Raw genomic sequence first — 27,547 nt, 5'->3', positions numbered from 1 at the left:
ATCATAATATTTCATTTAGAACAACCGGCAGAGCCACGCTATCGTCTAAATGAAATATATGATATAATTATATAAATATATATATATGTATAATATAACAATAATAATTGATAAATATTTATTGTATCAAAATTAAACAACAAATCAAGATAACCACTTCAATGGCATCAAGCATTTGATGTAAATTGATAACAACAAATAATTCATGTTTATACCTACAATAAAAAGAAATTAGCAAAATGAAAAGAAATAAAGAAAGAATATACAAAATATAAACAATCTTACTTCACCAAGAATTCATCCTCTTCACCTTGACATAATAGATTTAGCTTTCCATGAGCTTACTTTTGATCAACACTAAAAACATCACTCATAATTGGGAAAATGAAAAATATATTGAAACTTAGAACTTTTATACACACTCACACTATATTTTACAATGAGATAGAATGATTCTCAAGCTAGCACAAGGCCTCTATTTATAGGCCAAATGAGAGAAAGGGTCAAAAATTTTATTAATGCCATGTAGTTGTAATAGTAGTCTTTGTCTCCTCCAACTTCAATTCCATGTCCCTTCTTTCAATGCTTTGTTCCATAACTTTAATCACCGAATTTGACTCTACTCAAAACAGCAAACATGTGTGGAATTTTTTGTAGATGAATTTGGCCACTTGGTTCACCTCATTTGGTTAAATATTGAAATAATTATGATTTTTTTACTATATGCTGGTCATAGTGAAAGTAAATTTGTCCTCTTTTTGATATTTTCACAATTTGATCATCTTAACCAACTTTTTAGGCAATCATGTCTTCTGCAAAGTTGTAGATAATTTCTCAAGAATTTCAAACATGTCTGAATCACCTCCATTTGAATTTTCTAGCTTGAGTTATCATTATTTTACAAACACATAGAAAACCTTAAAATAAAACATATTTAGTAAGATATTTAAATATAAACAAACAATACTAAAATAACATAATTTTATAATTTTAATGAAACTTAAATTTTAAAATATAAGTTTTAACATATAATAAATTATTAATTTTAAGTTTCATCACTCTGCACGCCCGCTGTCTTCTTTTCTTGAGCTTAAGGCTATATAGTTGAGGATGTCCCATTTGTGCCTCAGGTTGTGATGGCTCCGATGCCAACTCCTTCGGTCATTTCTGTTGTGGTTATGTAACGTACCGTACTTTTAACTATTTTAAAATTTGCGGAAAATAAATTTTTTCTTTAAACAAGAAACAAACATTCAATTTGCGGAATCATTAAACTATTCATCCAAAATATTTGCAACATAAAGATCACAATCAAAGTTTTGTTAAAGAAAAAATACGTGTTTGAATATCGTAAACCAAACTTGAAATCAGAGTATTAAAATTTGTCATGCTTAAAATCTTAAAATAAAACGTGGGCGGTCCTCGGGTTTAGCCTCCTACGCAGTCCAAGCCGGCTCATTGGTCCCCACCCCTCGCCTCCTCAAACTCATCATCACCTGCATCGATCAAGTCTAGTAAGTCTAAAGACTCAACATGTATAAACTGAAAGTAGCAAGTAATACGTAATAAAACCACATACATATTTAAAATAGAGCGTACATACATGAAACTTGAATACCTCATACATAAGCTTGAACATACGTACATACATACATAGACGTGCCATCAACATAAAATTTTTCGTAAACATGCTTGCTTCATACATACTTGAGCATACATAACATAATTTTGCTTAGAGGCATGTTTCAAAGCAAGTGACGCATACATAAAAGTGCCTGATAAGACTAAACCACAGTACTATGTGGATTGGTCCTTGGTCATACTTTACCGCTTTCCAATCCCACATACATAAGATCCCCGTTCATACTTTAACGGGTGGATTGCTCCCTGGTCATGCTTTACTGCTTCCCAATCCTGATCTAAACCAGTTCATACTTTAACGGGGGGGAGAGGTCCTCGGCCACGTTCACCGACTTCCAAACCCATACATAATTTGGTCACAAGACATTTAGCATACCTCAAAAACTTAAAATATTTTCTTTGCACGTCGAACATACTTACTTGGCGTTGAGGGATTCGTTGGATCTCAATTGGGACCACTGCTGCACATGCTAACATGAGTTCAAACCCTTATATTTCATTGCTTAGACGTAGGTACTCGTGCTCACCACCGAAGTAAATAAATATCTTATGACATTCTAAATCGCTCAGGACTTGACCTCGATTAATCATCGTACTAAACCATGACATAGAACCCCCAAAACATATCCTATATTTTATATTACTAACCCCAAAACAAATCCTATATTTTTACAAAAATAAATTTTAACCATCGTACTAAACCATGATATAGAACCCCGAAGCAAATTTTAAAAAAAATAATAATTTTTTTTAAAATTTTTTTTAAAGGGGTACACGGACCCCGTGTAGGAGTCCGGGTACATGCTGGAAATTCGCATTTTGAAGTAAAAAAAGCACGGACCCCGTGCCAGGGTCCAGCTACGGGTCCGTGTAGGTGCTGGAATCGCGAAAAAACGAAATTCCCTACACTTGTGACCTAATCATACCTCAAGACCCATTCTTAGGATGCTAAGACACTTATTCAAACTCAAACAAATGCCCCAAAACAACTACGCATCACAAACAACGCAACCCAATCCGTGAACACGACCTTTGACACCAAAACAATTCCTACGGCTTCTAATACAACCAAGTGCCTAACGACACGAAACGAAACACCAACAATCATCCCAACATCATCCTTGATATACCTAAACACAGCAGCGATCACCCGTCGATCCCCAACGAAGCCTGCAACAATAAAACTACAAGAACATATCAAGAACATATTTTCAGAAAATTTCAGTTTGAGCAGTCCCACGGAAACAATCATAACTCATTCATTTCTTATCCAAAAATTACAAATTTTATATCAAATCAAAGGTATCAAAGAGTACTACGTTTTATACGTTGAAAATTTTTCCAGAAACTCGATCGAAAAATCGTAGTTTTTAAAATGACAGCAAAAACGAATATCTGAGATCTAAAAACGTTTCAAAATCGATCCAACAACTTTCTGCTCAAACTTTGAACATCACACATAGATTTTTACGCATAATAAACAACACGAATAATATATGACAAGATCGATGCAAGAATGAAAGAATATACATTCTTTTAAATCTTTAACGTTATCGAACGACGACACCGAAGCGGGAAGGATACGAAAGACGATCCGGGACGAACGTGGCGCGATTTTCTTTGAAGAAAATTCAACGAAATCTTGCTGGAAAATCAGAGGAAGGGGGCGGCTGCTCTCTCTACTAAGAACCCTAGTTTTTGCTCTCAAATTCTGAAAATAAAATGTGTAGGTGTGTGTTGTGTGTTTTGGTGTGTGTAAAAACGTGTAAGTGTGTGTGAGTGTGTGTAACGTGTGTGTGTGTTTTAATTAGGAGAAATTATTGCTAAATTAACTAATTAAAATACTAATAAAAAGGTTAACACACACCAATATAATCAAACTCCTCAATTAAAATAATTACACACTGATTTTATAAAATTATCCTCTTTAACAAAATAAAATGCACAAAGCCAATTTTAAAAGTTTTAAAAATTCTAAACTCACTAAATACATAATTTAGGCTTTAAAATGGTGAAACTTATTAAATTAATTAATATGCCCCAACCTTAACTTAAAAATAAAATACCACATTTAAAAATTGCCAAAATCGTCGTCGGTCTCTTTTCCTCAATCCCGCATCGAATAATCTCCTGAAACATGAAACTCGAGAAATATTTTAAAATAATTTAAAATAATACCTTTTCATAAAACATGCATCACTAAAATCATTTTAGAATTAAATAAATGATTTGACAATTAAATAATGCATGGGTTTTACTGTTCTAGATTCGATGATTGTTTCAACGGTTCCGATGCAGAGGGTTGGTCATACAACATCTGAACCCATTACTCCTTTAGAGACCACTCTTGGGTGTGGTCCTCGAGTGGCTGAGTTGGCTCCTTCTCCTACTACAACATGTCAGTCTTTGCCATTTCCAAGTCGCACGCGTTCTCAGAAGTGCAGATTTTATCGGACTCAGAAGAGTCAGACGGGTTTACCTTATGGGCGACTACCTGATTCAGCTTGATATGCTTTTACTGATATATTCCGGGGTGCCCTGTTGGTCTTTGCGTGTTTTTTGTTGGATTCCGGGCTCTCTGTTGTAGTATGTCTTTATTTTGTTTTGATGTGCCGATTGTATAGCATTTACGGAGGACTTGGTCTAGTTCCCCTCCGATTAAGTTTTATTTGTTCTGCTTTTCTGTTGTATATATACATGTAGTGGTCTACCGAACCTCCTGCTTCCGGCAGTGTTTTTTTTTTTTTTTTTTTTAAAAAAAAACATCCTCAAAAGTCGTTAATAAAGTTTTAAATGTATTTAAGCCTATGAGATACCGGAATTTATGAAAACCAATATATTTTATCACCAACTCTCAATTTTGCAACTCTAAAACGAATACTTCAAATCAGAATATGCTAAGTAAATAATATCCAAACTTTTTGAAACTGGAACAACATCATGAATATTCTGGCAACTTCTATCGACCTCAAAATTTTGTTTGTTCTTCCTCGGTTCTATCTTCTTTCTTATTTTCAAGAAAAGAGTGAGTGTGAGTGACGTGGAGATCCTTTCTATAGGCAGGTAAAAAAATAATATCTTCCGATTTCAAAAAATAAAAATAAAAAAATAATAATATCTTCCAGTTTTAAAAATAATTTTAATATTATAACAAAATATTTCATTTAGGAATAGTAAGACAAACAATAAACATTGATTATCTTATTTCAAATATCAAGTGCATCACATGTAAAATCTAAAAACGTCCCGCATGAATATTCTACAATAACGGGTATTCAAGAATCGGTTCATGAAATTTTAATGAATTTCTTGTAGTGTTGAAGAATTTGAGTGGTCTACTCACACAACTTATGTAGTTTCCGTACCTTTGTTTAAATAACAAAGTTAGTATATGCTCTATTTCAAATAATAATTTTCATATCTCAACATTATTATATCATATAGATCCTCACATATTAATGCAAGTAGATCATTTGTTGATTATCCAATTGCTAAAATTTTGCAACATCATTTTGAATATATAATATTTACACTTCAATTACTTCGAAATCAGAAACATTTTAAATTTAAATATTCTCTATAAATTTTTTTGAAAAACTATTTTTCATTGTTTTGAAATCCAAAGTACTGTTTATATGCGTCTAGACATGACAGTTGTAGTTTTTTTTTTTATAGTATCTTAAATTGAATTAAATAAAAAACAATATTATTGAGGACATATATTTTTCATAATTAGTTCGAAGAAAGTATTTTATAATTGCATTTTATATAATAACGTATATATAGACATATTTGTTAGAACACGTTATACAACTCAGAGTCGTGGATAACCCAACCAGTTTTGGATAAAATCCAATAGCTTTCGTGTGTTGATTTGCTAATTAGTTGACTAATATTCGTATATGGACAATAAATATTATTTTTAATTTTATTTCAATTTTTAAAAGTAATTAATTTTAATTTTATTTCAATCATAAAAATTATTTTTTATTTTTTTAATTCAATCTAACATCAATATTATTATTATTTAAAAAAAACAAATCGAACATAAATATTTAATTTCACTTATTCATATCTCTGCCACGTCTTAATTTGACTTCTGAACATTTCTAATTAAATCGCGTATAATAGTCAATCATTCACGTTCAAATTAATTAAACTACGGAAACTTTATCTTTCACACAAATCTGCTGCATGCTACAACCTGTCAATTTCACGACTGTGCATTTTAAATTTTTATAAAATTATAGAGTAGTTCTCTTGTGATACGGTCTCACGGATCTTTATCTGTGAGACATGTCAACTCTACCGATATTCACAATAAAAAGTGAGACTCTTAGCATAAAAAATAATAATTTTTCATGGTTAACTCAAATAAGATATCCGTCTCACAAAATACGATCTGTTAGACCATCACACACAAGTTTTTCTCAAAATTATAAGTCTTTTATTTTATGTTATATCCTATCTCTATCTCTACCTATGTTAAGTGCGATGGCCATACACCGACGTATTGGTAAGATGGTCTGACACTTTTTTTTTTGTCTTTTATTAGATATTTTTGTGAATCCAAATACTAATTGATTTTCATTAATTTTTTTAATTATGATACTACTCATGTTTTAATATTTATATGTGTGTATATTAAGTGAGAGGATTTTGACGGATCTATTATAATATTACTTTTGTTTTAAGAGTAGGTCTTTTGTGGAACGATCTCACAAATGTTTATCGGTGAGATGTGTCAATCTTACTTATATTCACAATAAAAAAATAATACTCTTAGCATAAAAAGTAATATTTTTTTGGTAAAAACTTGTGTGAGACGGTCTCACGGGTCATATTTTGTAGGACGAATATCTTATTTGTGTCATCTATGAAAAAATATTAATTTTTATGCTAAGAGTATTACTTTTTATTGTGCATATCGATTGACCCGTTTCACAGATAAAAATCCATGAGACCGTCTCACAAGAAAACTATTCTATTTTTTTATGGATGGCCCAATAAGAGATCCGTCTCACAAAATACGATCCGTGAGACCGTCTCACACAAGTTTTTGTCTTATTTTAATATAAAAATCAAATCAATTAAAAATACAAACAAATACTACTTTTCATAAAAAAAGAGATAGATTTATATAATGTTTACGTACAAAATTTGGATGTCATCTGCAACTATAAATACGCGTCTTCTCCGATCCATTTTCTCCCAACTTACATTTGCATTGGCCGATCATAATAGTACAAAAATGAAGATAAATTTAATGATCACTCAAATTGCCATTCTCATTCTGATTTTCATCTCCTCCACCAGTGAAGCAGCCGAACAGCCAGCTCCGGTGCTCGACACTGATGGAAAAGCTCTCCGTGCAGGCGTAAGCTACTACGTACTTCCGGTCCTACGCGGCAGAGGGGGCGGCCTCACGCTAGACTCCACTGATGAAAAAAACCCTTGCCCTCTCGATGTTGTTCAAGAACAATCTGAAGTTGATCGTGGGCTTCCACTATACTTCAAACCAGTAAACCCGAAAAAGGGTATCATCCGTCTTGCAACTGACCTAAATGTCTTGTTTAATGCATCATCAATCTGCGTTCAGACGACTTTGTGGAAGCTCGATGAACGCGACGTATCCACTGGGAAGTATTTCATTACGACAGGCGGAGTTGAAGGGAACCCTGGTCGTCAGACCCTTAGCAACTGGTTCAATATTCAGAGGTATGAAAATGATTACAAGCTTGTTTATTGCCCGACGGTTTGCGATATCTGCAGACCTATATGCGGAGATCTTGGGATCTTCATCAAAGATGGGAAGAGGCGATTGGCTTTAAGTGACATCCCACTTAAAGTTATGTTTAAGAAGGACTGATCGATTCAAACATTACAAGTAGCTTGCATGTATAATTATTTATACATGGATTGATTTGTTATATTGGTTTCTCCTGGCTTTGTCGTGATAATAAAATTAGCTGTAAGGGTGAAATTATATTTGGTTATATATATATATATGTGTGTGTGTGTGTGAAATAAAAAAGCTGGCTTTACTGTGTTTTATTGGAAATATAATATAGTCTTGTTTGTTTTCATTTTTTGGAAAATCTGTTCCGTCTTTGAAATAAGACAAAAACTTGTGTGAGACGGTCTCACATGAGACACACTCTTGAAATAAAAACAAACTCTCTTATCTAATCATATATACTTCCTTCAAAAGCATTATATTCATCATTTTAACATATTCCAACATAATAATTATTTCTTAGTTTTTTTTATCAGTTTAATCCATTAATTATTCTATTGTATATATTCTAACCCAAATCATACATAGTATTTTAAAAATTAAATAAATCATCCAACAATTTATGGAATAATTCAATCTTTATCATAATATTCTGTTTTTCCAAACATACATTTTATTTTGCTAAAACTATAGCTTCAACATTGCTAAACATACTAATAAGCATACTTAATTAAACTAGATAATAACTATTAAATAACGGTATCCAAATAATTTAATCATCTTATAATCCTAAAAAAAATGGATCAATAATCTTAGTCTTAAACATTAATACAACGATATACAAATTATAATATTACACGAGAATACGAGAAACTAAATAAAACTTCCACTTTATCACCATAAAAAATCCAACTACTTTAGCCGTCCAAACCGTCTAATCTAAAACATGCCCCATGGTCTGGGGTGTCCAAAATGGAAAAAAAGACGTGAGCGACAATCGACCAATACGAGAATGTACGAGTATGCAAATCTATATGATGCATGTGAATATTCTTTTATACATCACGTCAAGAGACCAAGGCGTAGATGACATCCAGTATTGTTTATACATATACATATCTTTAAAGTGATCATTTTTCAGAGCATAATTCGAAAAAGGGGCATACAAAGTTCAGAACTTATATTTTATCAGACAATCATATCATATCAAATAGAACAAAATTTAAACAGAACAAAGTTGTATCAAAGCAGAATCACAAACTGAACACAGATCTTATAATAATGACAATCGACTATCCTTGATCTTGGGTTCCTTCTAGGCCTCCACCTGTAAATGGGCTCCTTCTGCAACCTTTTTCGGCATCCGAGCTTCTTCTGAGGCCTATTCTGAAACGTCCACTATTCGTTTTTATTAAAAAGTACTAGAATTTTTTTTTTTACTTCATTCGGCCGAAATACTAAGCATTTAAAATATGAATATTTTGCTCAATTTAAAAATAAACCAACCAACTATTATTTGAAAATCCAAAAGAAAGTAATTCAAGGCATAAAAACGTGAAACGTTAACCAACCTAAACTAACATTGTTTCAAAAATAAACTTAACTCTAACATCCTCTCAAAAACCTCTCAAAAGTATCATAAATCATAAAAATCTTTAAAGTAAACATAAATCATAAACTTAATTTATTTGCGGAAAACTAGCACTGGTTCTCGGGTTGTATGCACCTTCAGTCCAGCAAGATCAACCATCAAGACCTCCATTAACATCAATCTCATGCTCACCTGCATCGATCACACTTAGAGATTCTATTGACTCAGCAAACCTTAATCATGATAACAAGTAATACATATACATTCACAAGCAACAATGAAAATACTTTTACTTAAAATAATTTTTCATGAACATAAACTTTAAATATTTTCCTTTCAACATATCATACAATATTTTTTTACGTCATATCATATCATGTTTTCTTTCATCATATTCGTATAAGTGTCCCTTTCATTGAATTCAGATCATTAATTGTGACTTTCATGTAAGCTGTTAATCGATGGATCTATCTACGTATAACCATGGTACCAGACGGCGGGGACATCAGCAACACTCTCACCCGTCAACTGAGCATTGGCCTTACATATCATCATATCATCATGTCATCCTGTCAACATATTAGTCACAATCAATTCACCACCTTCAACTTTTCATATTTTCATCACTTATAAAAATTCATGCATATATAAATCATTTTTCTTTTAAACCAAGCATGCAACATGTCTTTTAGCATTAGCGTTTCATCATAAAATTTCATATTTTATGCACGTTAAAATTTTTTAACTCTGAATTTATTTATTTAAAATTTTGTTGGCAAATAAGTATTTTCAAACGCTCGTTTTGGATAACGCTTATACAGTAGTGATAAATGATATTTTTTATGCCATAGAAATATTTTGTACTTGGATTATTTACAAGAATTTAGTCGATCATTTTATTTAAATTCAGAAGGAGAGGGTTACTATTTAAATAAGAAAAAATAATTTTTTTTTCAAATTTTAAAGTAGTATTAGCTAATTTAGCACATGATGTTTCATACATAGTGTCGGACAGAGACAAACGATTTACTCCATCATTTTGGAAGAGTATGGATACAGCTATGGGGGCCAAGCTACTATTTAGTACAACGTTTCATCCCTAGACAGACGGTCAGTCTGAGCGAGTCATACAGATTCTAGACGACTTACTTCGAGCATGCGTGATCGACTTCCAAGGCAGTTGAGAGCCAAAGCTACCTCTAGTGGAGTTCACCTATAACAACATCTATTAGTCGTCTATAGGTATGACTCCATATGAGGCACTCTACAAGAGGAAGTGCAAGTCACCTATCCATTGGGACGAGGTAGGGGAGAGAGCTACAATAGGTCCCGAGATAGTGCAGCATATAGCAAATTTAGTCGCCAAGATCCAAGACAGGATGAAGATTGCACAGAGTCGAGAATAGCTACGCTAACAGAAGAAGAAGATATATCGAATTTGCAGTCGGCGACCACGTATTTGTGAAAATAGCACCTATGAAGGGTGTTGTGAGATTTGGCAAGAAGGGAAAACTCAGTCCAAGATTCATCGGACTGTTCGAGATACTCGACAGAGTGGGAGCATTGCCATATCGAGTGGAATTGCCACCTAATCTCACAAGGGTTCACAATGTCTTCTACGTGTCGATGCTTCTCAAGTACATATTGACATGTTGAATCGGTCAAATGTACTAAACTTTGAGCCACTGCAGCTTACATCGAATCTGTAAAACGAAGAGAGACCCACAAAAATCTTGGACAGACAAGAGAGAAGGATGCAGAACAAGACAATCAAGGCAAGTGGTTTAACGAAGAAGCCACTTGGGAGCATAAGCTGAAATGTAGAGACGCTACCCCGAATTATTCGACAAGTCTTAATTTCGAGGACAAAATTTTATTTAAGCAGGGAAAAGAGTTGTAACGTCCAAAAAAATCAGTCCACGTAAACCGCATGCATGAAAATTATTCAAATTGCTTATTTATTTTATTTAATTGATTTTAAATACTTAATTTAGATTAAATGTTTAATTGCTTCAATTTGCATGATTTCATGACATTAAGGCTGCGTTTGGTTGGGCGGATTAGGTGTGATAGATTATTTTATCACACCTAATCCTGCGTTTGGTACGGTTTTTATTTAAACAGCCCAATCCTTCATATGAGTGATTAGGTGGTATTACGTGTGATAAAATAATACCTCCTTCCTCCGTAGGATTATTAATCCCTCCTCTATCCCTACTCTCTTTCCAATTTTACCTTTCTTCCTTCACCTCTATTGAACCACCTTGGCTGTCGGACCGCCGTCGCCGCCGCCGGACCTTCGCCGGAACGCCATCGCTGCCGCCGGACCGCCGACTTACCGCCGTCGTTGGACCGACGCCGTCGCCGCCACGTCGGCTGCCGGATCCGTCGCCGCCACGTCGGCTGCCGGATCCGTCGCCGCCACGTCGGCTGCCGGATCCATCGCCGGACCACCACCAGACTTCCGGACCGCCGTCGCCGGAGTGGAAGAAGAAAAAAAAAAGACGAAGGACAATTTTGTCCTTTCATCAAAAATTTCAAAATTATCCTACACTTAAAAATCTTACCAAACATACTACCATATATTACATATCTACGACAATCATTTTCTTTATCATTTACATACTAATCATTAGTTTATTTTATCCTGCAACCAAACGCAGCCTAAGGGTTTTTGCCTGAAAATTCAATATTAGGTCAGGGAAAAGAGCCTGGGGACGATCATTATGAAAATATTTTTCGATAAATGTTTTTAAAGCTCGATAATATGGTTAAATTGGATTAAAAGCAAAATTATGTCCGAGATTCATATGACCATTCGAGATCCTTGAGAAAGTAGGAATACTGGCCTATCGAGTAGCATTGTCATCGAATCTGGCAGGAGTACATAATATGTTCCACGTTTCTATGTTAATGAAGTACATGTCGAATCATTGACATGTACTAAGATTTGAAACGTTACAGCTATCATCGAACATGTCATACGAGGAAAGGCTACTTAGATTCTAGACCGACAGGAGAGGAGACTACGGAACAAAGTTACCAAGTTGGTCAAAGTTAAGTGGCTGAACGTTTTCGACGAGGAAGCTACTTGGGATCCATAGTCGACATGAAGAGTCACTACCCAGAGCTGTTCGGTAAGCTTTAATTTCAATGACGAAATTTATTTAAAGGGGAGGAATTGTAGTACCCAAAAACCAGTACATGTAAATCTCATGCATGATTGAAATAATTTATTAAATTATTTACATGATGCATGTTATATGTTAAATTATTTAAAATGTATATATATTTATTTTATTATGAAATTTAAAATGTTTTCTCGAGTTTTAGTTTTTAGACAAATATTTGACGTTGAACCTGGAAAAAAGACCAGAGACGATTTAAGTTTTAAAATTCAATGTTATATATTTATTTTAAGTCAAGAAAATAGGTATATTTAAAGAAATTATGAATTTTAGCATTTAAGAGCTAAATTTTATTTATCGAGTGAAATAAATACATTAAGCATTTTAATTAACAAAATTCGAAAATAAGATATTTAAATACTTCCACTTGAAATACAATATTTTAATAATTAGTTTATGTCATAATTAATTTAATTAGGTAATATTTAACTTATGGATATAATTTAAAATTTTAAGGACTCTTGAATTGTCAAATTTTTTAAAAAGTTGTAGTGTTTATTATTAATTAAAAACTTGATTAATTAACCTAAACACCTAATCAACATTCTAAGCAACATATAAAAGAGTCCTAACCCTAGAATAAAACACATCACACGCCCCTCACATACAACACACACAAACACACACCAGAATTGAAACGTCCTTTACTTTAACTTTCAAATTTAATTAAATACTAGGAAATTTTTTTTTATATAAACATATTCTTCTAACTTCAAAACCATCCAACATAAAACTAATATTTAAAAATCCTAAATGCATAAAATCCATAAATCGTCACCCACAAAATCGTACGTCAATTTTAAAATAATCAAAACACTAAACTTCAAAATAAAACATAAAATCTCTAATAAAATAATCATCAAAATCTTTACTTTGAAACTTTAAATCTTAAGCTAATGCGGAAAATAAAAGTCCCTCGTGAGTGTACTATCGGACCCGATCAACTCAAGCGTCAGCGCCTCTCTCAAAATCATCATCGCCTGCGACCATCCAAATCTAATGAGTCTAATGACTCAACACATTATAAAAATACGGAACAAATAATACATATACAGGCACATACATTTAAAAATCATACTTTTATTTAAAATAAGCTGGCATAAAACTCGTAAGTCTAAATAAATCATAAATCGTTAAATCATAAAGTCTTTCATCATCGTATATCATTTTGGGTGAAGATTGATAATTGAAAGTGACTATCCTTTATCACATCATCATGTGGTCGACTGATCAGTTTATATACACCAAGTACCTGGGGGCTGGGCGTCAGCAACTCTCGTCACTGGGACCGTGGCCAAATATGGAAATACGATCGTCGGGCTCCCTCTGGGTCTTTTCCCTCAGGATATCCCCAATCATATCATTTATGTCACATTCAATTCACATCCTTCAAAATATTTTTCCTTTCTTTTTATTTATAAAATATCGTATCCTTGAAAATTGTAAAATAGCATTTTTTTTCGGGAAAAATCATACAACATTTGCATATATCATAAAAATATCATATTAGAATCATAAACATTTTAAAATATTATTTAGCATGTATTATGATTCTTCAAGACACTGCCAGACTTTTCGAACTACCCGAGACGTAAAATGACCATTTTACCCCTGTACTTCGAACTTCTCAATTCTGACTTTTTCTAACTTTTCTTGGCTCGAGCCTATCCCATAACATCATATAATCTTATTTTTGACTTCTAATATTTTTCTTAGACGTAAACCCGATCTTTTCGATTAATTGATTTATTAGCTAAACCGTGAAGCGTTTCAAACCCGAATTAATTCAAACCTTAATATTTACTTCCGAAATTTTAAACAAAAACTTTTCATTCCTAAACTACCCCCGTGAACCATGATTCAACCCCCGTGGATCAGGGTTCGAGCCCCATCTCTTTTCCTAGCCATTTTCGAACCATTCTCCCAAACCAAGCCGCGCGCACCTGGACCCTACTGACCCTACTAGACCAGCCCCTGACCAGCGGCACCACCCCCTTCGCACCCTACAACCTAGCCGATGGAAACATCCCAAACATGCAAGGAAATCCCTAACTTTCAAGCATCCACCATACACTTTCTTCGCTACTGTCCACCCTTTGTTTACCCCTTAAACGACAATTTTTACACTCCTTTAATGACCCCTAACGACAGCATGTCCTGTAGAAATCATAATACGTCTCAAACGAGCGCAAAAAACGTCAAAACTTTGAAAAATATTCATTCAACCGTCAAATAATTTGATCAATATATTTTTCATGCTTTAAAACCTAAAACACACATATTATGATTTGAATGGTGCAAAAAGAAAGTTTAGAAACGTGCCTATGCGTTTAAAACACTCGAAATACGAATATCGAAGCGGTGGAATGTCGGTGACGAATGGTGGACGATTTCTACCCTTTTTTCTCATCAAAACCCCACCGAAAACTCATCTTGAGATGCAAGGGAGTCAGGTGATCGTTGTTGGAAGAAAGAACGATGAAGAAAATCGAAGAACGAAGGACAACAAATTTGAAACTTCACTTGCCCCAAGAGCTCCAAGTCTCGGCCACTTTTCCTTTTCTCTCTTCAATTCACGTAAAGTGTAGGTGTGTGTTTCGAGTGAGTATGTGTGTTTAGGTGTGTGTAGGACTTTTTTAAAAAGAATTTAAAAAGGTTTCCTAAACATTTAATTAATGCCTTAATTAACCTAGTTTTTAAATAATTAATTAGTCCATTAAGATTAATAAAATCAATAGTCCTTAAATTAAGAAGATTTTAAAATACCTATTTCCAAAATCTCTTATAAATTAGATAAAATTATTTGCTCCCACTAATTAATTTGAAATTGACTTTAAAATGCAATAATTCTTATTTTCTTACCTAAAAATAAAAATTTAACTTTTAAATATTTAACACCTTAATCGTCTCCGGTCCTCCATCTCCAGCCAACCACCGATATTCGTCTGAATATCTTTAAATTATGCAATTGAGTAAAATTACACAATTAATCATTTAGTCATTCAAAATATCATTTAATTAAAATATTTTATCAATTTCATAATTTCTATGCATGCGATCTACGTGTACTGATTTTCAGGCGTTACAAATCATCTCCATCTTAAAAAAACTTTTGTCCTCGAAATTTATCTAGTCTTGATTATTGAAAAATTTTGGTTCCCTTATTCACTTCATATTTAATCTGATTGGCTTAAATTTTGCATTCTATCACGCTTTCGCTGCGTACTCTGATATGACATTTTCCATTTTTATTCATTTATACCAAATTTCTTGATCTCAAGGAAATCAAAGATTTAACTAACTCTACACACTCTATCAATTATAAATCCTAAACTACCTGAAGTTATTTTATCTTCCCAAAGATTAATTAATTAGTTGACTTTAACTTAATTCATCCTGATCGTATAATATAATTTTCCCAAAATATATTTCTATTGCCAAACCTAGTTTCGATCCATAGTCATCAAGTAGTATCCATGATTATAAAACACTTTAATGTCTGGTACTTACTAAAACATCATTTGTAATGTCTAGTAAAATTGAACGACGTAACCTGACTTGCATGCAATCTAGGTTTTTACAAAAATATGTGTTTAATTATTTTATTGCAAGATTATTTCATGAATATGCGTTTTATTGCATGGTTTACTAAAGTTTCATGTATAAGAGCTTTCAGTAGTTTTTCGCGCTCGAACGAAAAACGGAGACCGGTGATAATTAAGGAGAATATTTTTATTAAATGATTTTTTAATTATTTAATATATGATGTATATAAGAGAGATTTTCGAAGTTGGACCTTGGTGGGGTATTTTTACTCGTCGGGTCATTTTTTAAATCGGTACACAACTTTTAGCAAGTCGGAGGACTTTTTGAGAGTTCGAGCAATATTTTCAAAAACGTACCAAAACGAAATATTTTTCGGGAGTGTTATTGGGCTTGATGAATTTATTTTATTGCTTAATGGACCCAAAACTCTTTTAATCCCTTCATTTTTTTGATTAACTTATAAAAAATTGAAATCTTTCTGAGATAAGAAAATAAAATATAAAACAAGAACGAATGTAAATAAAAAAGTCTTTCTTATTTTTGTTGTTGTTTGAAGATAAGATATTTAATTGATTAAAACAATAATTTTTTAATTTAAAAATTATATTTATATTAAATTATAATATAAATATAAAATTATAAATAATATAAATATTATAGAAAAGCAAAAGACCCATTAACACTAATGATGTTGTTAAGCCTACACTCAACCCTAAACTTAATTATTTCTCCACAATTCAGTCACCCCCTCCCCATAGCAGCAGCGCCTTTTCGAAAACTCCAGCAGCAAGCCATCAAAATTTTTCAAAGAAGTCCTTCCCCCGCTTCTCCGGTGCTCGCTCTACGCGAATACCTCCAATTTTTCGAGTGTATATATGCAAAGCCATACCCATTACCTTCGTTTTCGCATCCTTCACGCCATACTATGTACTTTTGAATTATTTTTCATGATATTGGCACGATCGAAAGTTTAAATTTTTTTCGATCTAGATTTGGTTGAGAGAGGAGGTTATTTTATTTAAGTCTCGATCTAGCTTTGGTTGAGAGAGGAGGTTACGTGGGGACTGTCCAGACGAGGGGCTAGGTTCTGAGAGGCTTGAGTCGTGAGCCCTGGTGGTCCACTCACGGTCTGGTCGAGTGAAAGAGGATTTGCGCATGGCTAGAGGTCGATCTAGCCATGCCATGCTCGCGCTGGGTGTTTCCGTGGATACCATAGTGCATGGTTCGATGGGTTGGTCTAGAGGGAGTCCTAAGGGTCTAGTTGTGGTCATAGGTGGCCTAGTTAAGTTTTGGTTCGAGCCTGGTCCGGTCTAGTTGAGCGCGGAGTAGAGGTTGGCTTCGATTGTGGTTTGGGATTTTGTTGCACAGGGCTAGCGCCGTGGCACTGCCTTTTAGGCACCGCAGCTCCTGATATTCCGTGTTGGTAGCGCTGCAGCATTGATGTCGGGTGCCTAGGAGAAAGTCGAGTGTGGATGAGGTAGTGGTTTTAGCGGTTATGACTCGTTTGGGTGTTGATATGACTAAGGTTATTGTTAGTTGAATTAGGTCATACGGAGTTAATTAGGAATCTTCGAATTATGGTTTAAGATTGGTTGAATTTCGAGTTAATTCGGATTAAAACCTGGACTCCAGTCCAAGTTTTAAAACGAATTATAGAAGTTCTTGCATGGGCTCAAGTTTACGTCTAGGAAACGATTATAAATATGTCTTGAGATGGTTTAAGGAGTTTGGCTGGCTTCGGTTGAAATTGTGAGTTCTAGGAGTAAAATGGTCTATTAGGGTTTATAGTGTAAAATGGTCATTTTACACTCGGTCAAGTTAGCAGTCCTGAAAGCTTCTTGATAACAAATTGACATATTTTAAATGTATACATTATCGCGAACATGACTTTTTATGGAAATATGAAAATACGTTGCATTTTGATTTTAAGAAAATTTACGTATATGCATGATTTTTTTGTAAGTGATGAATATGATGATTGTAGCGCCCTTACCCGAGCCACTACTAAACAGACTAATAAGCATGCAACATTAAAACTTAATAACAACAATTAAACAGCGGAAACCAAATAACTTAATCATCTTACAACTCAAATTAAAACAGAACAAACAACATCAGTCTTAAACATTAATACAACCATATCAAAAACATAATTCTGAACGAGAAAAAGATAAACCACACATGAAACCTCCACTGGATCACCACCGAAAACCCAACTGCTCTAGCCACTGCCCTGGTCGTCCGCACCGTCCAACCTAAGACCTGCGCTGTGAAATGAGGTGCCCAAGATGAAAACAAGGACGTGAGCGACAATCGCCCAATACGAGAATGTACGAGTATACAAACTGATATGATGCATGCGAAATGCAATATGCTCGGATAACAAGGATCAAGTCAAGAATCTCATGCTCAGTCTAGAGGCGCCTGAGTGTGTAGTCTCTGAGCTGCCCTAGGCATGTTTTGGCTCCCACACTCATCATCAAGACGTGGACCTACAATGTCCAGGTCATCAGAGCCCTCGGGTCCTGTCGGACACTGTAGCTCTCGATGCCCCATCGTCAACAATACAGAATAGGACTGAGCGGCCCCAACAAACGAGGTATATCTCAAAAGATATCAGGCTCAACATAATATGTCATGCATAATATGCCAAAACAGTAAAACATGTATAATGCAACACATGTATACTACGCTTGGATATCTCAGTCAGTACATCACGTACCTCACTAAAATAATCTGACAGAAAGCTCTTAACCTAGACAATACCAACAATATGAAATCACTATCAAACTAGATTCTGAATTACCAAACATGCTATAACGTTCTTACTAAAGGCTTTAGGATTATACCTGCGTCCGTCGCAGCCCGCTGATGATTCTGAATTACCAAACATGCTATAAAGTTCGAGTCGACACTAGCTCCGAAACTTCCCGACACCAAAGTGCCCTAGAAACTGGCTAGAAAACCTAAGGTAAAAGACTATAACTCTCTCTCTGAAGGATGCGGTGTAGGAAACAAAAGAATTCGGCTTCCATTTCTAGGCTGCATCCGGACTATTTCGAAACTCCGAATCAATCTTATCTGCCACGTGTCAGAATCTTATTCGTTTGATTGGATTTCTCGAGATAACGTAATCGAAAGTAGATCTGGTTATCCATTTAAAATTCGGTGGATCCAACAGATTAATCACAAATTATCAATTCGTTAATAATACTTAATTAACAACTCTTTAATTATCTCTTAATTAATACTTCATTCAAAATAAGAATTCGGGTCATTACATCCTCCCTCCTTAAAAAGATTTCGTATTCGAAATCAGAACTGAAGTACAAAACAACTGAATAAAATACAACTCATGATTACAAAGGTACAACTCAAAACAAATGCGGATACTCTGAGCGCATACGACTCTCTAACTCCCAAGTCGCCTTTGCAGTACCTCGACGTTGCCATTGCACTAGAACAAGTGGAATGGTCTTGTTTCTGAGCTTTTTCTCTTTCCTACCCAGGATTAAAAGTGGCTGCTCGACATAAGTAAAGTCTTCTTCAAGTTGAACATCTGTCGGACTAAGAACGTGTGATTCATTTGCTACATACCGTCGTAGCAAAGATACATGAAAGACATTATGAATGCTAGACAGATACGGCGGCAAAGCCAATCGATATGCCAAATTTCCAACACATTCCAAGATCTCAAAAGGTCCGATGAATCTTGGGGCTAATTTTCCCTTGAGTCCAAAGCTCATCACCATGCGAAATGGTGAAACTTTAAGGAGAACTTTTTCCCCTGATTGAAACTGTAGAGGTCTACGCTTTGTATTCGCGTAACTCGATTGACGATCTTGTGCAGATTTAATTCTCTTCTTAATCAATTCCACTACGTCAATCGCTTGTTGCACTAATTCAGGTCCTTGCACTTGTCGTTCTCCTACTTCGTCCCAAAACAATGGAGTACGACAACGTCTACCATATAATGCTTCGAATGGAGCCATACCAATGCTGTTGTGGTAGCTATTGTTATATGCAAACTCCATAAGCGGCATATGATCATGCCATGCTGGTCCAAAATCTAAAGCACAAGCACGCAACATGTCCTCGAGTGTCTGAATAGTCCTCTCAGACTGACCATCGGTCTCTGGATGATAGGCAGTACTCAGACTCAATGTCGTTCCCAACGCTTTTTGAAAACTTCCCCAGAACCTTGAGGTAAAGCGTGGATCTCTGTCACTAACTATACTTGTTGGCACACCATGATATTTAAGAATCTCTTGAATGTATAGTCTTTCCATACGATCGAAACTATATTCCCGACTATACGGAATGAAATGTGCTGACTTAGTCAGTCGGTCCACAACAACCCAAATTGCATCACAATTCTTAGAAGACAACGGCAAGTGGGTGACAAAATCCATTGTCACATGCTACCACTTCCATTTAGGGATAGGAAGATTCTGAAGTAATCCTCCTGGTCGTCGATGCTCAGTTTTCACTTGCTGACAAACCAAACACTTGGCTACAAACTGGTAAACACTTTTCTTCATACCTTTCCACCAAAACCTGGTCTTCAAATCCTTATACATTTTCATGCTTCCAGGGTGGATACTCAACTTACTCCTATGGGCTTGAGATAAAATCTCCTCTCTTAATTCAGAATCTTCTGGAACTACAATTCTTCCTGACAGACACAAGGTTCTATCTGTTTGGAACGCAAAACCAGATGTGTTGTCTCCGTTAGCTAACCTTGCTAACTTTTTCACTTTCGGGTCAGAAAACTGAGTTTATCTGATTTTGGCATACAACTTCGGTTCAGATAAAATGCTTGTTACTCGAATGTGTTCCATTTCTTTCTTATGACGGAAGTGAAATCTCAGAGAACAACAATCTTGGATTACACTTGATATGAAACTTGTCTGAAGTGCAGATAATCTCACCTTTCGACTAAGAGCATCAACCGTAAGATTCGCTGATCCTGGATGATACTTGATTTCGCAATCATAATCCTTTAACAAATCCATCCATCTTCTTTGGCGCATATTCAACTCTGCTTAAGTGAAGATATACTTCAAACTCTTGTGATCTGTAAAAATCTCAAATCTCTCTCCGTAGAGATAATGTTACCAGATCTTCAAAGCAAACACAATCGCTGCTAATTCCATATCATGAACTGGATAATTCTCTTCATGCTTCTTCAACTGTCTGGATGCATATGCAATCACATGACCATTCTAGGTTAAAACACACCCAAGTCCTTGAAGTGATGCATCAGTGTAAACAATGTACCCTCATGATCCAGATGGCAGAGCTAAAACTGGTGCAGTTGTCAAACGTTGACGCAATTCATTGAAACTATTTTCACAATCATGTGTCCATTCAAACTGCACATTCTTATACGTCAGCTGTGTCAATGGTTTGGCAATCTGAGAAAATCCTAAGATAAATCTCCGGTAATATCCTGCCAAACCTAGAAAACTTCTTCTCTCTTGAGCTGATTCCGGTCGTGCCCAACTCAACACTGCTTCGATCTTGCTAGGATCCACTGATATCTCATCTTTGAATATAACATGTCCTAAGAAGACAACTCTGTCGAGCCAAAACTTGCACTTGTTCAACTTAGCATACAGTTGGTGATTCCTTAAGGTTAGCAACACAATCCTTAAATGTTGTGCATGCTCTTCAAGACTACGAGAGTATACCAGTATGTCATCAATAAAGACAATGACAAACTTGTCAAGATACTCCTGGAATACTCGGTTCAACTGTCGATAATCTATGCAAAGCCGCATAGACCCATTCTTCTTTTTAACGTACAACACTGGTGCTCCCCAAGGAGACACACTAGGTCTAATGTACCCCTTGTCAAGAAGATCTTGTAACTGTTGCTTTAACTCTTTCATCTCCGTTGGTGCCAATCTATAAGGCGCTCTGGAGATAGGTGCGGTTCCTGGTACCAACTCTATCTCCACTTCCACTTCCCTCTCCAGAGGAAATCCAGGAATCTCATCGGGGAAAACATCAGGAAATTCATCGACAAATGGAATGTTCTTCACGTCGATCACATCCTTCGATATGGCAACAACATAAATGAGGTATCCTTCTCCTCCTTTCGCTAAAGCTCGTTGTGCCTTTACAGCAGACACTACTGGCATTGGAGGTCGAGCACCCTCACCGAAGAAAAACCAATTCTCGTCTCCTTCTTGACGAAACTGAACGAGACGTTGATAACAATCTGCCGTCGTTCTATACTTAGTCAATATGTGTATTATCCATAGCCAATATCATCAAATTGGCAGACAAGTATTTTCTGTAGAAGCCTAAAAATCCTTACTTGAAAATTTGCGGAAAATTTAAAATTTTTCTTTTAAAATAAATGGAGTGCCTCATTCATATCAAAAACTGATAAAATATTTAACGTTCAAAACAGCAGCGGAAAAAATTATTACTTGCCAAAATAACAAGTTAAAGTATTCAATAACTAATAAAATATTTGAGCATCAAAATGGCAAGTGCAGAGACTGAGGTCCTCGGGTGCCACTACTGCCGACTCGAGATAGCTCACTGGTACCGCCCTCGATCCCGACATCATCAGTAACTACAACAATCAAGTCTATTGAGTCTAAAGACTCAACATGCATATATCGTAAATAACGAGTAAATATAGTAAAATTGCATGTCATGAGGCATATCGTAAAATGTCGTGATTAATTATAATACGTGCATAGCTGAACTGAAAATCACAGTGAAACTGTTCGCTCCTTGGAGCCCTGTACTGAAATAGCATACAATAATTTTCTGTGAGATTATGGTCTACGCAAGTGGTCCCTGAACTGAACTGAACTGAGCTGACCGATACTGGTGACCGGACCGATACTGGGGATCAGATTTACGTCTGATCAGACTACTGCCACAGTACTGGGTGAAACAACTGAAATGACCGGTAACTGGTGACCGGGCCGATACTGGGGACCGGACTTAATCATGATAGTAAAGTGACCACAAGCAATATCGCATAAATCTCAAAATTTGTATTTTTGCACGTAATATAATTAAATAACTGAATTAAATATCCTGTACCCATTTTACTGCTTGGATTGGATCGCTCCCAGGCTCGCTGCAACCTAAATATGCCATGAAAAATATGCAATAGATTTATGGGACCAAACTATACAATAACCTTAAAAAATGTGACAATTACGCCTACCGACTTCGTATTAAATCATGACTCCGAGCCAACCCGAACCAACACTGAACCATCATGTAGTCATGATTAAAATACGTCTAAAATGATCAAATAATGCTCCTAAAATGGTGAGGGCCGAAATCTAGGTGAATGGAGGCCAAAACATGAAACGCTCTTTCGAGAGTCAATTTGGCACATCGCACCGTAAATTCTCGTACGACCTCAAAAATGATCCGAATCACGAACGGTCAAAAACATGACCTTCCTAACTCGATGAGGCACTGTCCAGTCCAAGGCCATGGGCTAAAAGCCAACCAAGAACCCGGAACACGCCTCTGAACCGCGACGTCGCTTGCTGTCAAAAAAATACAGCAGCAGCGTCTTGATTCCTTGCGTCGTTTGCAAGACTTTTGGCCATTGGGGCTTGAACCACCGACCAGAGCCTCTCAACAACATCCCAAGGAATGATTTGAACCATGGCTAAGGGCCCTAGGCCAGCCACAATCCAAACCACACCATGAACAACCGAAACTTCCCCACCGAGAGCCAAACCTGCGCGTGGGCTGTTGTGATTCATTTGTTGTCTCGTGTCGTTCCAGTGGCCATTTGATTGACCATGGCACGATCTAGACATCTAGGGGCATGATATGAACCGTGGCTAAGGGCCCTAGGCCAACCAAGATCCATACCATTCCAACAAAAATCGAAACACATGTGCTGTAAAATGGAAGGGGCCGAAAGGATGTTGTGCTGTTCTTGAGTTTTAATTTAAAAACCGATTCACCATGGACCAAGCCACCAAAAGGGCGACTTAGTCACGTCTTAAACATGCTAGGGAAGTGATCTAACCATGGCTATAGGCCCCTAGGGCAGCCATGATCAGATCCATTCCCTTGGACAGCAGCAACCGATTTTTTTTTCTTTTCGAAGACTCAAGTGGCAAGAATGTTAAGTTGCTGTCATTTTCGTGTCTTCCAGCGTGGGGGTTCAATGAATGGACCAACATGGTCCTAATGCATCCTATTACATGTCTAGATGTCGCCTTGGGAGCCTGGAATCGAACCAATACCTGAAACCCACAAAACAAAGCAACCCGTGAAGCACAAGAGAAAACCGAAAAATTCTGCATGTTGCATTTTCTGAAATCTCTTGATGTATTTCGGTTTTAACATGGAAATGATGATCATGTAATGAAAAATAATTGATAATAGGACTTGATTGAAGAGTCAAGGAAGAATATATGCATGCCTGGTTTCGTTTGAAAGAAAAACGAAAAGAAGAGACGATCCGGCGCGAAGGAGGTGGAGTGATCTTCTTTCCTTTTCTTCTACTAAATTTTTCTCTCTTAATCTCACTAAATTCTCACGATTTTTTTGGCACTGAAAATGGCTCTGGTTTTCGGTGATGGAGAGGAGAAATAGTGGTTAGGGGAGTGAGGGAGATGGGTGCAAAATATAGGGAAAATCAAGACCAAGTCTCCACCTTTTTTGAATTTTGAATTTTTGTTGCTATTAAATATTTCTTGGAGGGATCTAGAATGTGGTGGCCGAATACTCATGCCAACCTAGATTAGGATTATGCTTATTAATTAATTAATTAAGAGTGGTTAATAATTAAAAAGGTTGACATGTTAAAATAACAAAGAATGAGTCAAAAGGGTGAGTTGGCATAGAAATGTTGCATCTCCAAGGGGTGGCCGAATTTCAACAAATAAGTGGAGGGGAAATGTTAATTATTTACAAAATTTATAATCCTTAAAAGTCTTACCTATCTCTTAAATAATTTAGTGAATTAACTCCTTAATTATTGGAACTTAAATGAACTAATTTTCTAATCACCTCAAGTTGCTTAAATAATTTCATAAACCTCATTTTAACTTAAATTAACTTACTTGCTAGCTAAAATAAATTCCGGAAATATTTTCTGAATCTTAAATTTTATCTCTAAGCTCCAACTCCAGTCCGGCCTCACTGAAATGATAAAAAAAATCAAACTGCTGCATGAAATAATTATCTTAAGGAAAAATCATTTAAATACTCATGAAATAAAATCATTTAAAATACTAGAATTATTCATGGCTTATACGTAGTCTAAGTTACGGGTTCTACATTTTCCCTCAAACTCTAACAAAAAGTCTACTACAAGTCGCTTAGCTAAAACCTCTTGTCCCATCGGTGTAGACACCGACATCAAAACATCTAATGACACGTAGGGTAGTTTATGCTTCTTAACAAACATTGATGCTATGAATGAATGCGATGTGCCAATGTCAATTAATACATATGCAGGAATACCACATAAAATAAAATTACCTGCAATGACTCTCTCGTTTTGCTCCTCAGCTTGTTCTTGGTTTAGGACAAACACTTGCCCTTGAACTCGTGGACGTTGCTGAGATCCTTGTGATATTCCACCACGACGAGAACCTTGAGCAGGAAAACCTTTCTGTTGCACAGTGGCCTCAGACTGTTTTCCACTGTAAGACCCTGCCATAGAACCTCCGCCTACACTCTGATTCTCCAAATTAGGGCAATCCCTCTTCATGTGACAAAAACCACCACAGTTGAAACAAGCACCTGTTACTTTTCGACAATTTTCGGTCTGGTGATTTCCTCCGCAGTGGCCACATTGCAGCTTTTTCCTACCAAAGCTGTACACCCCTTCAGAACCGGAAGAAGAAGAAGATGCAGACTTCTTGAAAGACTGACCTCTCGGTCCCAACGAACTAGAACTTTTGCTAGCTTGCATAGCCTTCCTCCTAGCAATACTGATATCTGCTTGACGACAACGATTCACTAATCTTTCGTACGAAGTAGGATCGTCACAGACTGAAACCCGATCAAAAATCTCCTGGTTCAAACCATTCAAAAAGTGAGAATATTTTGCTGCAGAATTCTCACTGATGTGAGGAGCGTACGGCAACAGATCCGTAAAACGCTTTTGGTAATCCTCAATGCTTGAATCTCCTTGCTTAATGGTCAACAGTTCTATCTCCTTCGCCTGACGAAGAGCTGGCGGAAAATGATGATTGATGAAGGCCTGACGAAAATGTTCCCAACGAATCCGCCCATGATGCTGAACTAGAATGGCAGAAACAGGTTTCCACCATTTCCGAGCTTTTCCTTGGATCATGAAATCGGCTACCTCCATCTTCTCGTCCTCGTCATAGTGCAGCACTCGAAAACACTGCTCTATGATATTGACCCAAGCTTCAGCAACATCAGCATTCTCATTTCCAGTCAACGGTGGAGGTCCAATCTTCATGAAAACCATAATGTTGACACGGTTCCTACGTCTCCTTTCATCATGATCTCGGTGACGCCTGCCGTCACGATCTCTACGACGATGTTCTCGGCCAGCCTCATCGTCTCCATAACGACCATGTCCCACACTTCCGTGACTGCTTCCGTCTCCTGACATCTGAAAGGAAACCAAAATCAACCTCTAAATCCTCAAAACAGAATTACTAATATCCCAAAAATCTTCGCATGCTCTGATACCACCAAATGTAGCGCCCTTACCCGAGCCACTACTAAACAGACTAATAAGTATGCAACATTAAAACTTAATAACAACAATTAAACAACGGAAACCAAATAACTTAATCATCTTACAACCCAAATTAAAACAGAACAAACAACAGCAGTCTTAAACATTAATACAACCATATCGAAAACATAATTCTGAACGAGAAAAAGATAAACCACACATAAAACCTCCATTGGATCACCACCGAAAACCCAACTGCTCTAGCCACTGCCCTGGTCGTCCGCACCGTCCAACCTAAGACCTGCCCCGTGAAATGGGGTGCCCAAGATGAAAACAAGGACGTGAGCAACAATCGCCCAATACGAGAATGTACGAGTATACAAACTGATATGATGCATGCGAAATGCAATATGCTCGGATAACAAGGATCAAGTCAATAATCTCATGCTCAGTCTAGAGGCGCCTGAGTGTGTAGTCTCTGATCTGTTCTAGGCATGTTTTGGCTCCCACACTCATCATCAAGACGTGGACCTACAATGTCCAGTCATCAGAGCTCGCGGGTCCCGTCTGACACTGTAGCTCTCGATGCCCCATCGTCAACAATACAGAATAGGGCTGAGCGGCCCCAACAAACGAGGTATATCTCAAAAGATATCAGGCTCAACATGATATGTCATGCATAATATGCTAAAACAGTAAAAACATGTATAATGCAACACATAAATATGCAGCATATAAGTTTGTATACTACGCTTGGATATCTCAGTCAGTACATCACGTAACTCACTAAAACAATCTGACAGAAAGCTCTTAACCTAGACAATACCAACAATATGAAATCACTATCAAACTAGATTCTGAATTACCAAACATGCTATAAAGTTTTTCCTAAAGGCTTTAGGATTATACCTGCGTCCGTCGTAAGCCCGCTGATGATGTCTCGATCTCAGTTCACCGACCCCCCTTCGAGTCGACACTAGCTCCGAAACTTCTCGACACCAAAGTGCCCTAGAAACTGGCTAGAAAACCTAAGGTAAAAGACTATACCTCTCTCTCTGAAGGATGCGGTGTAGGAAACAAAAGAATTCGGCTTCCATCTCTAGGCTGCATCCGGACTATTTCGGAAATTCGAATCAATCTTATCTGCCACGTGTTAGAATCTCATTCGTTTGGTTGGA

The 27,547-nt window shown here is 36.2% G+C and overlaps 2 protein-coding genes across 2 annotated transcripts; one reads left to right on the top strand and one right to left on the bottom strand.

Moving 5' to 3' along the window:
* The first annotated feature begins 6,839 nt into the window (after positions 1–6,839).
* LOC140986569 (kunitz trypsin inhibitor 5-like) lies at positions 6,840–7,727 on the top strand. Its single transcript, XM_073454868.1, has one exon. It carries the CDS (start codon positions 6,893–6,895, stop codon positions 7,508–7,510), a length of 618 nt encoding a protein of 205 aa, XP_073310969.1. The 5' UTR covers positions 6,840–6,892; the 3' UTR covers positions 7,511–7,727.
* Positions 7,728–17,683: 9,956 nt separating this feature from the next.
* LOC140986841 (uncharacterized) lies at positions 17,684–27,157 on the bottom strand. Its single transcript, XM_073455208.1, has 2 exons — positions 25,193–27,157; positions 17,684–17,965 (listed from the first exon to the last, which is right to left on the bottom strand). Exons 1-2 carry the CDS (start codon positions 26,298–26,300, stop codon positions 17,925–17,927), a joined length of 1,149 nt encoding a protein of 382 aa, XP_073311309.1. The 5' UTR covers positions 26,301–27,157; the 3' UTR covers positions 17,684–17,924.
* Positions 27,158–27,547: the final 390 nt, after the last annotated feature.

The sequence above is a fragment of the Primulina huaijiensis genome, chromosome 10 (genome assembly GCF_012295235.1).
Source record: "Primulina huaijiensis isolate GDHJ02 chromosome 10, ASM1229523v2, whole genome shotgun sequence".
NCBI lineage: Eukaryota > Viridiplantae > Streptophyta > Magnoliopsida > Lamiales > Gesneriaceae > Primulina > Primulina huaijiensis.
The sequence above is the reverse complement of the archived record's forward strand: the minus strand, read 5'-3'. Positions and strand labels throughout refer to the sequence as shown.